This window comes from Dermacentor andersoni, chromosome 4 (assembly GCF_023375885.2).
Source record: "Dermacentor andersoni chromosome 4, qqDerAnde1_hic_scaffold, whole genome shotgun sequence".
Taxonomy (NCBI): Eukaryota; Metazoa; Arthropoda; class Arachnida; order Ixodida; family Ixodidae; genus Dermacentor; species Dermacentor andersoni.
In genome coordinates this window covers 47699638-47717238 of record NC_092817.1, presented here as the reverse complement: position 1 = coordinate 47717238, position 17601 = coordinate 47699638, and the positions used below count along the sequence as shown (strand labels likewise).

The 17601-nt window shown below is 46.6% G+C and overlaps 1 protein-coding gene across 1 annotated transcript in view; it reads right to left on the bottom strand.

The window, feature by feature from the left end:
- Positions 1–2134: 2134 nt before the first annotated feature.
- The window catches only part of LOC129386187 (cytochrome P450 3A14-like), a 40597-nt gene continuing 25130 nt past the window's right edge, over positions 2135–17601 (bottom strand). Inside the window, exons 9-12 of the mRNA XM_055073695.2 lie at positions 17169–17260; positions 15727–15867; positions 8458–8620; positions 2135–2370 (exon numbers count right to left, since the gene is read on the bottom strand). Coding sequence (XP_054929670.2) covers positions 2281–2370; positions 8458–8620; positions 15727–15867; positions 17169–17260 — 486 coding nt within the window. The 3' untranslated portion in view covers positions 2135–2280. The remainder of the gene's footprint in view (positions 2371–8457; positions 8621–15726; positions 15868–17168; positions 17261–17601) is intronic.

Below are 17601 nucleotides of genomic sequence, written 5' to 3'. Positions count from 1 at the left end.
TTAAAAAAAAATCACCGACGAACTTGGGACACTGGGTCGCCTTAAGAGGCAAGATAGACAGACAGACAGACAGACAGACAGACAGACAGACAGACAGACAGACAGACAGACAGACAGACAGACAGACAGACAGACAGACAGACAGACAGACAGACAGACAGACAGACAGACAGACAGACAGACAGAAAGACAGACAGACAGACAGACAGACAGACAGACAGACAGATAGACAGATAGATAGATAGATAGATAGATAGATAGATAGATAGATAGATAGATAGATAGATAGATAGATAGATAGATAGATAGATAGATAGATAGATAGATAGATAGATAGATAGATAGATAGATAGATAGATAGATAGATAGATACCGTCAACGTGGCAAATGCTTGCCGATAAATATCTCGCATTTAAAAGCTTGAGCGACGACAATACTACAACCACGACGGCATCTCGACCATCACATACCTAGTAACCAAAGCAATAAGGCAACTTGGGCCACTGGGTCGCCGTAGAAGGTGTGAAGATGACGGCATGACGAGAGTCAGATTACGAAGCTGGAATGACGATAGTGAAACGACCACGATGGCATCACGACACGAGCACTTAGCTAGTAGCCGGAGTTGGTGGTCAACTTGGACCTCTTTATCCGCTAAGACGATAGGTATTGCAACATGAGCGAAAGTTGACAGAGTTGGTAAAGTAACAATTTTGTTGCAGCACGAAAGAACAAAGACGTAGACAAGATACACAGACAGCATGTTCTATTGGTTTTAAATGCGTAAGCATGTCTATGCCGGTCCAACGCGGAAACACGTCCGTCCGTCCGCCTGTCACATTAGACGAATCACTATAAAGAAAGCAATGTATAAAAAAAATTTCTATACGATACACGTTAGCCGTGGTGAGTTTCGAACTAGCGACCCTGGGCGCTCCGAAGCCATGTGTCTTACACAATGGGCCCAAGTCCCACGCTTGCAGAGGGTGAATATATCGAAACCATGTGAATTTGTTGCGCCGGAGGTACAAATCGAATGTCAAAGGAGAACATTTTTTATGAAGAGTTTATTTACAAATTTCGTGATGGTGGAATAAAAGCAATGTGCAGGACCACATGCAGAGCCGACTTGGAGCATTGTAGACATCCGGAAAATTCCAACTTTGATGTCTCAGAGATCGGATGAGGGCGCAACACACACAGTTAAGCAGTCAATCAGTTGTTGAGGATGATGATGATGAGGGTGAATAAGTTATATGTGTCTCAGAGCCAGGATATCTATGATCGGAGCAATTCTTAAACGGTCGATAAGGACCAATAAGCGTTGATAAAGGTTGGATCGAGTCGATAAGTATGATAACAAATGATAAAGATTGATAGGCGTCAGCTCTATTCTGATCAGGTTGATCACGACCGATAAGAGTGTACGGGTCATATCAAATTTGATAAGATTTATAATGACACCGGGATGCATGGAGATGAGCAAGTAGCACAATGGAAGGGAAGCCACAACGCGACACACTCATGTTCCGCAAAACGACAAATTAAAGCATGTCCGCTGTCGTGTTTGACTTCGTATCGTTGACGAGTTTGCAGCCATCTTTTCCCGCTAATCCCATGGAAACAGACGTTGTCCGTATCGACGACATTATGCCATTACACCACTGACACCGTTTATGACTAGAGAAGAGGCTGAGACGTTCGCCACAGGGACGGTGCAACCAAACGAGCCGAATGACATGATCGCTTCTACCAGCGTCTTTCCTTTCCCTTTGGTCTATTCTCTGCTTGTGCGCTGGTTCATTTCGATTATCCTTCCACGCCTTCTAAGTAGTTTCAACATAACCACGAACGCGGAGCGTCCTTTTTTGATGCATGTGATTTTGTCGTAATAAAGCTCTGTACTATTTTTTAAAAACAACCTACCTTGGTTTGTCTGCATTTTTCAATTATCTTTCATGTGCACAAAAAAACGTGAAGGAGGAAATATTGTGTCACTGCACATTTAGGTTGGGCGCAATTCATTAGCGCGCACATTACTGCAACCCAAAGCATTAATAAAACTTTTGAGCACTAATATTTATTTCTAACATGCCGTATGGCAACTCCTGCGGTCAATAAAGAATATACAACACACACTCAAGAATGTTTATTAGATAACAGATGTTTATGCACATGACAAAGCCACATACGTAGTGATGACAAGGGATAGAAATGAACAACTCCACATGTATGCCATGGGGAGGCCATTTAAAACGCCCACTCATAGAATGAGTTGTCTCAGCGTTCATTCGCCAAACTGTGTAGGACAATCCAGGGCCCTCTTGCGGGCGTCGATACCATCGCATATTGGCCCAGCTCCATGGTTCCCTAAAATGTTGCAGAATATGCATAAAATATTATTTGATTTAAACAGCGCAACAAAACAAAAAAGCAACGCCTCGGCTAGGGCTCCGAATTATTTCTAACAAGCTTGCACGTTCGAACGCGCTCCTAAATCGTATGGGCTTGTTTTCACACTCCGCCTCTATCGGAATGTGGTGGCCCGCCACGTTGAATCGAAAGACGTAGCCTCATACTCAGCAGTAGCTTTTTTTAACAGTTCTTTAGCATCTTGAGCAATGTGCAGCTCCTTACGCATACAGTCTTCTTGAAGGCAAACTTCGAGTGCTTCAGTGAGTCAACATTGCTCAATAGTACTTGTTGTCATGCTGCCTTTGCCCTATATTACTCAAGAGGTTTCTGACTTTCTGAAGTTGTTGCAATTGTGAAAGCCATAGAGATTTACCTATCATTCTAATGATTGTTAGTATTTCTTTTTTTTTCACGCTATAAATGACGTTTAATTATGTGCGCGAGCGATGTACGTAGTAAAATTTATGAGATGTTTTGATCGTTACCGAATATTCTTTATCTGTAACCATCTCTTGTGACCATGATTTCTGCTCCTGTTTGCGGTGTACATGTGTACATCTGTCTTGCCCCCCTTCCTCAATGCTCCTCATTAGGCCTGTAAGCTATGTTGAAATAATTCAATAAATATATATATATATATATATATATATATATATATACATTGTGAGCATTATTCATACGCTTCATATTCTCACCTGTACATACTCATTATCACCGTTTTGGGGCCTTGTGCTGGGGCTCTCATTCGAGAGAATAAAGAAGAGGCTGGCTGCCTAAACCTCGTCTCACAAGTGGTGGAGTGTGCTGTCCGGTTCCTTCGCCCTCTCGCTCCCCGTCTCTCTCCAGCTTCACGCACGCTACATCCCTGGAGCTCCGCTCGGGTCGCCGCCCCTACCAACTGCACTCAATCATGTCGCAAGACAGCAGACCAATACCACGACATCCACCTTGCCTACTCCTGCCGGAACCCCTTCTTAGACAATCACTACCCCTCAAAAGGATCCACCGGTGTTTGCTGGGCTTCCAGGTGACGACGTTGAAGATTGGTTGGAGCTATACGAGCGCGTGAGTGACTTTAAGCACTGGAACGAATCAGCAAAACTTGCTCACGTCGCCTTCTGCCTAACCGGCGTTGCGAAAACTTGGTTTTACAATCATGAGCTCGATTTCGTCAACCGGAGCACCTTTAAACACCATCTACGCCAGATTTTCGCGAACTCGTCTGTCCGCTCCGATATTGCCAAGAAGAAGCTTGCTGAGCGTGTTCAGCACTCGGGCGAGTCTGGCACTTTGTACATAGAGGACGTCCTCGCCCTCTGCCGCAGCGTGAACACCTCGATGGCAGAGAGTGGCCATGTACGCCACCTGCTCAAGGGTATTAGGGCTGCGGCATTCAATGCTCTTGTAGTGCTGAATCCCACTACCGTCGCAGACATCATCAGTAGGTGTCAGCGTCTCGATGAGCCTCATATTCTCCGCTTACACCCTGACACATCTGATTTCAAGACGTCCAGAGGCAGCGAGCTACGTGCCTTGATTCGCTCCATCATCCGTGAGGAACTGCACGCCAAAGCTTCGTCAAACCCTACTGAGGTCCATCTGACGACTCCTGGTGGCAGCCTACGCCATATCGTGAGGGAAGAGATAGCTACGATGACCTACCCGCAAGTCCCGAGCCCGCACCATATCCCTACGCCAACTTACGCTCAGGTTGCCTCTATAGTGCCACCCTCCCAGCAGCCACCACAACAGGCACCTGCACCGCACGTGTCCCTGAATCCTATCACTACAAGACCACCGCCTGTTCCGTCTTACAACGCATGGAGCCCACCTCGACCGGTTTGTTACTACAGAGGCATCCGTGGCCACATTTCAAGGTTTTGCCGACGCCGTCAGCAAGATGAAAGACGTGGCTATGACCGGTTTGAAAGGGAGTAGTTCTCTGGCCCTGTACCACGACGTCGGCGTTCTGACTACGATTATTATCCACGACGTTCCCCATCTCCACAGGACTTCAGCACTGCAGGTTCATTGCGTTTCCCGCATCGTCGCTCTCCATTACCGATGCGGCGCTCCTCTTCTCCTCTACGAGCGGCTACTTCGTCCTCCGATCACCGCCCTGAAAACTAAACGGTGCAGCTTCAGGAGGGAAAGCTGCATCCTTTGGAGAACGTGAAACTCATCCGGAGCGCCCGTCAAATGAACTTTTGGCATGTGTTGAAGGTGTCCAAATCGAAGCCTTGGTTGACACAGGTGCATCGCTTTCCGTTATTAGTACTGACTTGTGTTCTCGATTGCGAAAACCGAAGACACCATATATTGGCCCTACCCTTGGTTGTGCTAATGCAGATCTTGTTCAGCACTCCGGTGTTTGCACTGCGCGCGTTTTCATTGATGGCATCGTTCACCACATTCAATTTTTCGTGCTGTCTACGTGTACCTACGTGATGATCTTGGGATGGGACTTCCTGTTCTCCACCTCAGCTTTCATCTCTTGCCGTCAGCGAACTATTCATATGACGGACACTGAATCTTCGTCCACTGTCGATGCTCGTAGCCTACATTTCGCTACGTCTACCGACTGTTTCATTCCCGGGGCAATGAGCATATTCTAACACTCACTTCCGACACTATTCTTAGTGGTGATTTGTTCCTTGCACCGAGCGGTCATTGCATTTCTCCCAGCCTAGCGCAGTTTCAGAACGGTAGAGCGTTAGTCGCTGTTCGTACCCTACTTCTTCGCCAGTTTTGCTCTCCCAGGGCACTACTGTGACATCCTTTACTGACACCGAACCTCTTTCGCTGGTACCGGTTCACAACGAATCACCACCTTTGTCTACCACCACTGATTATCATACTGCTGCCACTGTTTTAACGGCCACGATAAAATCCCGATCTGACCTCTGCGCAGAAAGAATACCTTTTGGCACTCCTGCAAAAACACAGCGCCTTATTTTACGTTCACACCCAGCTTCTGGGGCACACTTCCGTCGCAGTACATCGCATCGAAACCGAAGGCAGTTCGATTGTGCGCCGCCGCCCGTATCGCGTGTCTTCCGCAGAAAGGAAAATTATTGGGGATAGCGTTGATGACATGCTCAAAAGAGACATCATTCGGCCATCGTCCAGTACGTGGTAGTCTCCAGTTGTGCTGGTTCGCAAGAAAGACGGCTCTGTACCATTTTGCGTCAATTATTGAGTCCTTAATAAGATTACACGCAAAGACATGTATCCGATGCCAAGAATCGACGATGCCGTTGACTCCCTCCAGGGTGCAGAATATTTCTTTAGTCTAGACCTCCAAACCCCATGCACGAAGCGGACAAGGACAACTTAGCGTTTGCAACACCAGACGGACTTTACGAGTTCAACGTCATGCCCTTCGGTTTATGTAATGCTCCTGCAACATTTGAACGCATGATCGGCACAGTTTTACGTGGCCTTAAGTAGAAGACCTGTCTGTGCTATTTAGATGACATCGTTATTTTTCTACATTTCGTCAGCACCTTGAGCGTTTGGACGAAGTTTTCACATACATTTTTTTCCAACGCTGGACTGCAACTCAACACAAGGAAATGCCATTTAGCCAAAAAGAACATCGAAGTGTTGGGCCACCTTATCAGCAAAGATGGCGTTCGACCAGATCCCGAAAAGGTTGCTGCCGTGCTTCGCTTCCCTCGCCCTGAAAATCAAAAACAATCAAGAAGTTTCTCGGGCCTGGCATACTACTTCCGCCGCTTTATCATTCATTTTGCTGCCGTGGTGTCGCCGCTGCACAAGTTGCTCACGTCGGGCACTGCTTTCCCTTGGACAGACGACTGCGAACATTCTTTTCAAGCCCTCAAGCAACCATTAAACACTGACCCTGTCCTCTGCCACTTCGATGAGAACGCGCCAACTTGTTTGCATACCGACGCTACTGGCCATGGGATCGGTGCTGTCCATCTACAGCATGATACCACCTCACGAGAGAGAGAGTTGTTGCCTATGCCAGTCGCGCACCAACGGCTGCCGATAAGAACTACTCGATCACAGAACAGCAATGTCTCGCAGTAGTTTGGGCGATCCGAAAAGTTCGACCATATCTTTACGGACGCCACTTCACGGTCATAACCGACCACCACGACTTAAGCTGGTAGTCGTCAATCGAAAATTTGCCTCAACACCTTGGTCGCTGGGTGGTCCGCTTACAAGAGTATGATTTTGACGTTGTCTATGGTCTAGGAAAAAGCATCAAGATGCCGACGGTCTCTCTCGCTGCCCGCTGCCACTATTATCTTCGAGTACATCTCTCCATTGCTCGCCACTTGATGATGAGACTAAGTCACCACTCCCGTTATAACCTCTAGCGGTTACTGACACGTTATCTTCCAATCACGTCACTCAGCTCGCCTCGTGTCAACGTTGTGACCCCTACTGCAACAGCATTATTCAACGCCTGTGCGGAACTACTTCTGCACAAAATGCCAGATTACGTCGACAACTGCAACTATTTAAGACAATGATGTGCTATACCGCTACATTTACAACACCGACGGACACCGCTGCGTACCTATTCTTCCACGTTCGATGCACGACAAGTCCTGGAAGCCTTTCACGACGACCCATCTGCTGGCCATTTGAGTTTCCACAAAACATACCATGGCGTTAGAACCGTTTCTTTCAGCCAAGCATGTCTACCTTTGTGGCCAAGTACGTCGCTTCTTGCGTCCAATGTCAACGGTGGAAGCGACTGACTTCGCCTCGTGCTGGGCTTTTACAGCGCATCCCATGTCCCGAGACACTGTTTGCCATCGTTGGGATAGACCTAGTCGGCCCTCTGCCCGTAACGCCGGCAGGTCATCGATGGATCGGGAGAGCCGTTGACGAGCTGACAGGCTACGCAGAGACCGCTCTTCTACGCTCTAGTTCGGCCTCCGACGTCGCCACCTTCTTTGTGGATGCCAATGTGCTGCGTCATGGTACATCTCGTGTACTGTTAAGCGATCGCGGCAAGACTTTCATGTCAACAATGATCGCAGAAGTACTCGGAGCTTGTGGCACAGTTCATAAGACGACATCCGCATGTCACCCACAAACAAATGGCTTAACCGAGAAATTTCATCGCACACGAATAGATATGATATCAATGTATATCGGGCAAAACCAAAGACAACTAGGACGAGCTTTTACCTTTTGTGACTTTTGCTCACAACACCGCTACCCAACCAACTACGGGGTGCTCACCTTTCTACCTTGTTTACGGCCGTTCACCGACATTCACCATCGACGCCGAATTGTTCAATGCCCTAACTAAGACCTCGGCCAGTATACCCGAACAATTCGCCTCGAGACATGAGGAATGCCGTCAACGTGCTAGCTTAAACACGGAAGTCAGCTAGATCGCAAGCAACGTTACGACATCTCTCGTCGCGACGTCTCCTTTCGTCCTGGAGAGGAAGTGCTCCTTTGGACGCCCATTCGTACACCCGGTTTGTGTGAGAAGTTTGAATGCCGCTTCCTTGGACCCTACATTATTAATGAACAAACATCCCCCTTGAACTATCGCATTTCTCCCGTAGACGTTTCTTCGGAACATCGTTATCGTGGTTCAGATATCGTTCACGTTTCGCGCCTAAAACGATTCGTTCGGCGTTTCCCTCCTGGCTAAGTCGTGGCTTGGCTGGCCGCTTGCGGGCACGGGCAAATTAGTGTGAGCATTATTCATACGCTTCATATTCTCACCTGTACATATTCATCATAGCCGTTTTGGGGCCTGGTGGTAGGGCTCTCACTTGAGAGAATAAAAAGGTGGCTGGCTGCCTAAACCTCCCATCCCGCCCATCCTCAGTCCCGCCATGCAGTGCATACTCAGTCTCTATAATGTACAAGTATAGACGCTATATATTGGTCTCACGCTTAACATCGACTCTGTACTAGATAAGTCGATCGAAAACTACAAACGCAGAGTTCCGTGTAAACCCTTGACTGAGATAATAAAAGTAAGGTGAAGCAGTGAGGTTGGCAGACTCAGTCTCGGTAGTGCAGCAAAATAATTGTCACCTTCTGAGAGGGGCCTAGTTCCATGCGGTACTTCTGTACCATCTTGGCAACAGTGTACCTCACTTTTAGCAATGCCAGCCTCATTGCGACGCAGTTGCGAGGCCCCATGCCAAAGGGCATGAATGCTGCTTTCGTAAATGAGGCCTCGTTTCCTGGTGAAAACCTGCGCAGCATGAAACAAAAATGTGCCCGATGAAGCTTCAAAGTAACATTTACAAATGATGGATATTTTTTAGCAACGTCCCTTTGTTTGTTTCTTTGTTTTCGTTCTGTTTATTTCTTTCAATATGTTTAGGGCACGTTGGCATCATGAGTGGTGCCTATACATAGAAACATAGGTCTGCTTCAAAAAGCTAGCAAAAAAATCGCATGTAGAAGAAAGGCCGGGGAATACGTATAGTAAGATTATTTGAACACTCCTGGATCTATCATAGTGACTGTGTGGAATAAGACTTGTTGTGGTACCAGTTGGTTATATTCGACATAAGGCATTTTAGCGTTTTAAAATGTTAACCAAGGCTTCATGAGAATATTACCAGGCACAAGTGATGATATGTTGGGACAGGAAATTTTGGAAGCTGACCATATTGTGAAAAAAACAAGGCTCGGATTATATTAGTTACAAGTGTATCTCTTTGGTAGCGAATTCTATTTTTCTTACTTGACGTTGTGTTTATGACGTAAGCGTTACACGCATGCGCATTTGGTTGTCTTGTTGCATCGGTTTCTCTCCTAAATAAATCAGATTATGTAAGCGCTTGACCGTGTCCACTGTCTTTTTGTTATCCTCATTCTCACTCCTTTTGTTTCATTTCACCCTTGCGCTAACAATACATGTGCCGGCTGTGTATCAAACTCATGTGGTGCTTTCATTCTGGTGCGAGCAATCTATGTACACCTAAAGGTGCTACCTAACTGTAGAGTGAAAATAACAGCGAGGTAATATTGCTAAGACATTTCCTTCTTAGGTCTATTTTATCAGGTCTTGTATCTGCAATTTCTTAAAGGTAGCTTGAACTTGTCCCGGATGTTGGATTGCACTGGTGATTTTAAGTTCGTACCGCAACAAACTAAAGCGAAATTCTTTGTAGCGGCGCAAGAAGTTATATTCTCAGCAAAATTTTCAGGTTAGCTTTTACTTTTCTCATTAAGCCATTTCAATTTCCGCATTCTGCTGTAATGCTATATTAAGAATCTAACAAACCAGCTACGCCTTCATCGTTTGGGAAAAGCGTGTTCGTAAAATCAATGCACTTGAAATCTGTATTCCTATCGAAGTCCCACTTTTAATAAGGCACAAAGCTGGGTGCTTCAGCTAACCTAACTTGTTGGAGTTATGCTACCAAGCCGGGCCTGACTCAACTTATTCAGTGAAATCCACTCACAATTTCAGTCATGGTTGCGCCATCGCTAACAACGCATCACCGTTCTCTCTCGATAGGCCCGTTTATGTCCTCTCTTTAGCACTATCACTTCCGCATTGGACACATCTTAACCAGTCGCATCTTAATCAGTCATCAATTTGTGCGTACCGACGCCCTCGCGGCGGGTACGATATCAAAAGCAATGACGTACGTTCCGCCTCCTCTGCCGCCAAGGTTGGGGGCTGGCCTCCAAGCTGCAAGTCGGTCTACTGCGCTCGACCACCTCTACGCGACTCTGCCAAGGTCATCGAGCTGCTCAGACGTTGACGACATGGATTCTGACGGCGGATATACCGAGGTCACAAATCGTCGGTTGAAGAGGAAACTTCGTAGGACATCAAGCGTGAGTGAGCTTAACTACAATAAGCCGCCCACACAGAAAGCCTACACAACCGCCTACATCCCCGTCGCTGCTACAGGCAACCTCAATTCCCTCAATAGGCAAACTCTCACTGCCTATCTCGAGAGGCTGGCTCCAGGGCAAATCAGAGAGGTCCGAATTAATCCCAGAAGAAACATACTTACTGTTGATGTGACTAGACGAACCATCCTCGACACTTTGAAAGGTGGAACTGAGCTAGGAAATATACTTGTCCGCTCATTCATCGTACATGGAGGCAGCACCACCGCCGGTGTTATCTACGATGTCGATACAGATATTGATAATGATGATCCCCCCACGCTAATCTCCTCAACTGTCCATATCACAGACATACACCGTTTTGGACGGTCGAGGTGCATAAAACTCATTTTTGAGGGAGAGACCTTAACAACAAATGTAAAAGTGGGTTATGTGCGACATCCTGTCCGTCCATACATCCCTAGGCCCTTGCAGTGCCGTAAATGCCAGAAACTCGGGCATGTAAGTGCTGTGTGCGTGAACAAGATGACATGTCCGCGCTGTGATGGTGATCACGATGAGTTGACGTGTGCTGGCTCTGACTTGAAGTGCCCTAACTGCGATGGGCTGCACGAGGCAACGTTGAAGAGTGTCCAAAATTAAAGACTGAAATGTCCGTACTAAGGAAAATGGTACGAGATCCATCTACACACAGAGAAGCAGCTACCAAGGTCCACCGCCGCCAGAGGCGCTCACGTAATCGCAAAAGGAGATCAGCATCGACAACAGGGCAACCTGTACTCCAGGAAAAGTCGTCGCGCGCTCCTGCTAGCCCTCAAACGTCAGAGCCACCTTTAACCACGTCTACTCTTCTGAACACCAAGGACACTACTATATGGCCTTCCCTGCCACCTCGAAGTACGGAAGTGCAGCCGGAACGCCAGCGTGAACATGAACCTTCATCGTCGGATGGGCAAATCAAGGCAATGCTTGCACAGTTGATTCGTTCCTTGCGAATGCTGCTCATCGGAGTTAAGACGCCCGTTGCCAAGGCTGCGGTGCAAATTCTCGACGCACTAGAACCAGTGCTTGCTGCTGTATGAAAGCTAGTAAACGCCATGGCATCATCAACTTCAAGGTTGTCACTACAGCAAAGGATAAGCGGTTCCGTAATATTCCAGTGGAACGCACGAGGTCTACGGGGTCGCCTGGTAGATTTTAAACAGAGAGTGCTCAAGCATCGGTTTCCAGTTATCATAATATGCGAGCTGAATATGACATCGCCATTTAGACTCTCTGGATATGAACAATTCACGTCTGGGAACACTGGAAATATTAGCAAAGTTTTACTATGTGTGCGATGTGACCTCACGTATTCGCTAAACCAAGTTCCGGTGCATAACAGCAACGAGTACGTCTCTGTAACACTGAAGCTAAAGCGCCGGATAATCCCGATCATCGGTGGCTATATTTCTCCCAGGGAAAGATTTGACTCTGGACACCTGAAACTTGTTCTTGACTCTTGCCAAGGACCTCATATTATTGTAGGCGATTCCGACGCGCACCACCATCTTTGGGGTAGCAGGATCACAAATCTTCGAGGAAGACAACTTGTTAACTTCACAAGCAGCAATGATCTTGATATCCTGAACGATGGCTCACCAACATATCTTCGTGGCACAACGTACAGCAGCTGTCTCGATTTAGCTATCGCTTCACGATGCATTTCGTCTTCCCCTGCCTGGTGCACAGATGCTGAAACGTATGGCAGCGATCACCTACCTACTTATGTACAACTGAGATGGTTTACAAGACTCCAAGTTCTAATACGCGACGCACTGACTGGGATGCTATTTCAGAACAAGCTAGAAGAATCCTGCAACTGTCTGATTTCACCGAAAGAGATTGAAGAGCACGTTAGAGCAGAAATGCACGCAACAACACGCATCATCCAAACATCAAATTCAAGAACACCCGTTGACGTTATATATGAAGAGCTGCGGGCAGTCCGACATCGCGCCGAGAAGAAATACAGGCGAACTAAATTGATATCAGACTTGACGACGTCACGCCGTGCGCAAATGAAAATTCAAAGATACTTTGACAAGCTCGACAGACAACGTTGGAGGTCCTTTTGCACCAGCCTGGACCCAAGAAAACCATTGTCCACAATATGGCATGTTGTACGAGCACTACCATCTCCTCCACAACAGCTACGTCCCTTCCGAGCTTTGGCTATCATCCAGACGTGCAGTGAGAAGGAAATCGCGGAAGATTTCTGCATACACCTCTCTGGATCTACAACATCGGTAGCTTCAGTTCTCAGGTGTGCTCCTTCAACAATGGACGATCGTCTCGACCTCCCATTCACGCTGCAAGAGCTACGTGCAGCGATTTCCTCTTCAAGACGCTCAAGTGCGCCTGGTCCTGATGGCATTACCTATGCTAGCTTGCTCAATCTAGGCCCTCGAACGACTGAAGAGCTCCTGGCTTTCCACAGGTCTGTAGGAGACCACAGGTCTCCTACAGACCTGTGGCGCTTGCCAGCTGCATAGGTAAAACCATGGAACGCATGGTTTGACGCGCCTGGAGTGGTTTTGGGGGAAGCGTAATATATATCCAGACGTAATGACAGGTTTCCGAAAGGGTAGGTCGTCAATCGACAGCGTCATTGACCTAGCAACAACTGTTGAACATCAGAAACGTCGCCGTCGATTAATGGCTACTGTCTTTCTAGATATCAAGGGTGCTTTTCACAACGTTCTTCATGATGCAATTTTATGTGCCCTAGAAGAATGGGGCGTCGGGGGACGTATGCATCAATGGATAGCCAGCTATCTTCAAGAGAGAACGATATTCATGACAACTCCAGACGGTGAAACAAAGAACCACCCCGTCTATCGTGGAGTGCCTCAAGGAGGTGTATTGAGCCCAACCTTATTTAATATGGTTCTCATTGGACTGCTCAAAGAACATGCAGGCACAGTCTCGGTCTCTGTGTACGCAGACGACATATGTATATGGACCACGAGCTTAACGCCCTTGCAAGTGCAAACCAAGCTGCAGCGCGCGGCGTCAATAACGTCGACATACCTAAACAGTCGCGGACTGCAGCTCTCACCGGAAGAAAGTGTAATCATGGCATTTACACGGAAGTCAATGGCCTGCTACCCCGTTATGATTGATGGGAAGATTATACCGTCAGTAACCCACTACAAGTTTTTCAGAGTCATCATCAACCGTGACTTATCTTGGTCGAAGCACCTCTCTGGATTAAGAAAAAAGCTGGACAGCTTTACTCAGATCATTCGACATATGTCTGGAAAATCATGGGGGCCATCCAATTCATCTCTTCTGCAGCTCTACCAGGCACTTTTTGTTGACTACTTCCGCTACAGTGCGCCTGTACTTTCTAGGGCTAGTACAACGGCTGTACGCACACTTGAAAGTGCTCAGGCTCGCACACTGAGAATTTGCCTAGGTCTACCACGATGTGCGTCTACTTGGGGCACTATTGCAGAGGCACGAACGTGCCCAGCTCGAGTTTATCTGCAACACGAGCCATTGCGAGTGCATCTAAGGCTATTGACTAGACACATGAATCATCCACTCACGAACATAAGCGTACGGCCTGTGTCCGCCTACTCAGAAGCCGTGTTGTCGCAGCAAGACTTATTGCATTCGGACTTCGAACCGTATGACATACCCGAAATTCCACTCTGGACGATGGCAAAGCCAACGGTGAGACTCTCAATCCCTGGAATAATGAAGAAGTCGAAGTTGCCGCCTGCTGGGCTCAAGCATTTCGCGCTATCATACATTGCTTACATGTATGGATATAACGAACATGTTTTTACAGATGGTTCTGTGACACAGACCTCTTCCGCGGCGGCCTACACGGTGCCAGGAATGGGGATCGCACAACGGTTCAAGATCGGACACAGGACGACGTCTACAGCAGCTGAGTTGACCGGTGTTCGAGAAGCAGTTCGCTGCACACTGCAACAGAGTCGCGAGAAGTGGACAGTGTTCTGTGACTCAAAACCAGCACTGCAACTCATCAGCAATTATATCAGTGACAGAACAGGCTAGAGACACGCTCTCCAGGCCGAGCTCTCCTCCTTTCTCTTCATTAAAATCTGCTCCTCCTCTTATCCTGATTAATGGCTCATACCCGCATAAGCACACGTACAATGGTTCATAGCCCCGTAAGGCAGACGCTACAAGAACTCAGCAAAGCGAAGCGAACAGTGCTTATATTCTTTGGAATCACGCAAACGGCATACAGAACAGCATGTCGAAAACTGCCATCGGCTGCCTCGGAGAAAACAGTGCTTGTTCTCATCTAGGCTCTGTTGCGACTCCGTAAAGGACCTAGTTGGGCAGCGTTCAGTATGAGTTGCCATGGGAGGCCATGCGTGGTTAGGACTCCCGAAGAGCATCAGGCTTACGAAGCGCAATGATGCGAACATAGACGAGAGTACAATCGACGGTGGTACGCGGCAAACACCACCGAAGATCATGCCCGAGAAGGCGCACGTAAGCGGCAAGCCATACCTGACGACGTGTGTCACGAATCGGAGAATGCGGCGAAGAGCTGCAAACCTTTCTTCGATTTCGACATGCGGTGTTGAAAGGTCCATGGCTACTCACTTTACGTGGATTAGTTGCCATGACACTACCCCTCTGGTCGCTCTCGTTGATTCCAATGTGGGTGTGCCGATACTGCAAAGGGAGTGGCTTGCACGTTTAGTACTGGACAGATTTCGTTTGCGATGCCACACCGGTCCGGCACAACCGACCACTCAGCGGCGTGCATGAATCGATTTGACCTTATCAAACAGTGTGTCCGCTATTGAGAGTACACCGATCAGTGCATATCATACCGACCACAAAGCCATTGGGACCATCGTCACTAAGTGTGAATGAGTCATGCGATAAAGCATTTACCAAAACTTTTCCAACCACGATGTTTACAGCTCCACTAGTCATCCACCGTCGAAGGTCTGAATGGCCTTGCATTTCTTCCTTTATTTTTATTTTTTTATCTCGACGCTTTCTCCGGGAAGCTGTTTTTCTAGCCGACTTCGTCACAATTACAGCTTCATTCAAGACGGTCGCTGTCCACTTAACCATATATTGAGCCGTCTATAGGAAATAAGGATATTGGAACACAGCCTTACTCTGAGCCCCTCTGGCTCCGAACTGAGCAGCCAAAGGACAATTCTTAGTTTCATGTAAAAACTATTATCTGAAATAAGCTTAAAACATGTCTCCTTCAAAATAGCAAAATGTTTCAATTTCTCCCTAATGCTTTCGTTCCTTTCAAGCGGTAAAGTGTAGCATGCGCTTCTTTTTCAAATAAGCAATAAAATCACATATTGTGTTTCACTTATTCTGAACATTATTCCCTGAGTAGTGCACTTTCTTTGCCAATAAATTGAATGCGGTCCACAAGCTTGCGTTAGAGGGAGTGTCAGTATAGTAAGTAGTAAGTTCCCTCACCTGTCAGGATTAAACTCCAGAGGGTTCGAAAAATATCGTGGGTCTCTATGTATCTGGTACAACGCTGCCATGACGTTTGTACCTGCCTTGTACTTGATGCCATTGTATTCGAAGTCTTCTTTGGCCTGTCGATTCACACCCCTGAAAACGAACATTGCATGGGATAACAGATGCAGTAGATATTTATATCATGTACCTTTCTGCAGAAAAAACGAATCATGAATTTACCGCTAAGTCTTTCACTATATGAAGTAACTATATAAAGTAACAATGCTTCAAAAGGTCTCTGACTGCTTGAACAACAATTAAAATTGTAAACTCATAGTTTCTTTCGTAAGTAAGGAGACATGGGCTTTTACACCCGTTGTGAACTATTATTCATTCAATAGAAGAGAATGTATTATGATACAAATGCATTCACCAGAGCCACACTTAACTTAGAAATAAATTATGGTTATAAACAAGATGTTGCTGAATAATTGCAGAAATGGTTAACTGAGGTGCTTATATTTACATGCAATAGCTGAGCTGTGGTTGCAACATTGGGGATCTAGGGAGTCTACAGCATCGTTATCCAATACTTACATTGTAACATGCTCCATCACTGAGTTAAAAAACTGCGGAGCGTAATTCTTGGCCTTCAGTCATAATTTTAGTCATAATTCAGTAATTCAGATCAACTTAATCTTCCTATTTGAGAAAACCGGTACATCACAAACGTCTTTACGTCGAATTGGACCACGTCTTTTTATCGCCCTTTTGATCCTCAGTCAAGCTATTAATTTACATGTAATGTAAACGAATATCTTTGCTATCAAGCAAATATTTTGACAGTTGTTTTTGAATACAGGGTCAGAATGAAATGCAGGAAAACTTCTGGAGATTTGTTATCGTTGCGGGTGCAAGAAACATTGGTGTCAGCGATTCTGCTGACAGCAGCTGTGCAACGGTTAACGCCCACCGCGGTAGCCGAGTGCTTACGGCGTTACGCTGCTCAGCATGCGGGCGCGGGCTCAAACGCCGGTCACGGCGGCCGCATTCCGACGAGGTTGAATGCAAAAATGTCCTTGTACGGTGCATTGTGTGCACGTTAATGAAACCCAGGCGGCGAAAAATTATTGTGGAGTCTTCCGTTACAGCGCACATCTTGATGAGATTGTGCTTTCGTTTTGGCGCCTGAAACTCCAGAATTTCTCTCTTTTTTTTTTAGTGCAATGGCCAACTGCATAACACAATTCCTCATCATTTATAGAGAACGGACCATATTGTGAGTATGTGTGTATTGTTTTGCTTTTCAAACCAACTGTAGAGGGTTACCATTGAGTCAACTAATCAAGCTGCTGTCTAGGGTCCTGCTCAGCAGATAATAAGCGCGCAATTTGGTACCAAGCCTAGTTTGTCGGTATGAGTTCTTCGCAGTTTGTCACACTGAGTCTACTCACGATAATGATGTAGGATAAAGTCGTAGTGTTTCATCCACTACGTGTTCCAGGTACTTCAACTTTTTCATGATTGTTTCATAGTCCAGGGAGCCCTAAAAACAATAATATAAGTGATTTCGTACAGTAATCAAGGTTTCACAAGTTACACAAGACTATTTCATTGAAAACTTAATCTGGAACCAAACCTTCATTACCATCTACATTCACATAGAATGATGGGTGGCAGTCAGGAAGAGTTGTAAATTCGTTCGGGCTGAGAACCTTTTCTGTGGTAAGCAAGGCGGATAGAAAACTAAAGAGGTAAGCATCCTCGGTGTACAAATGAAATGCAGAACAGTGAGTGTCTACGAGCAATCTCAAAGAATCTGTGGCGACACACTCTGCGCATATTTCCGCGCCACCTCCACCTCGTTATCATCCGGTCCAGCGTAAC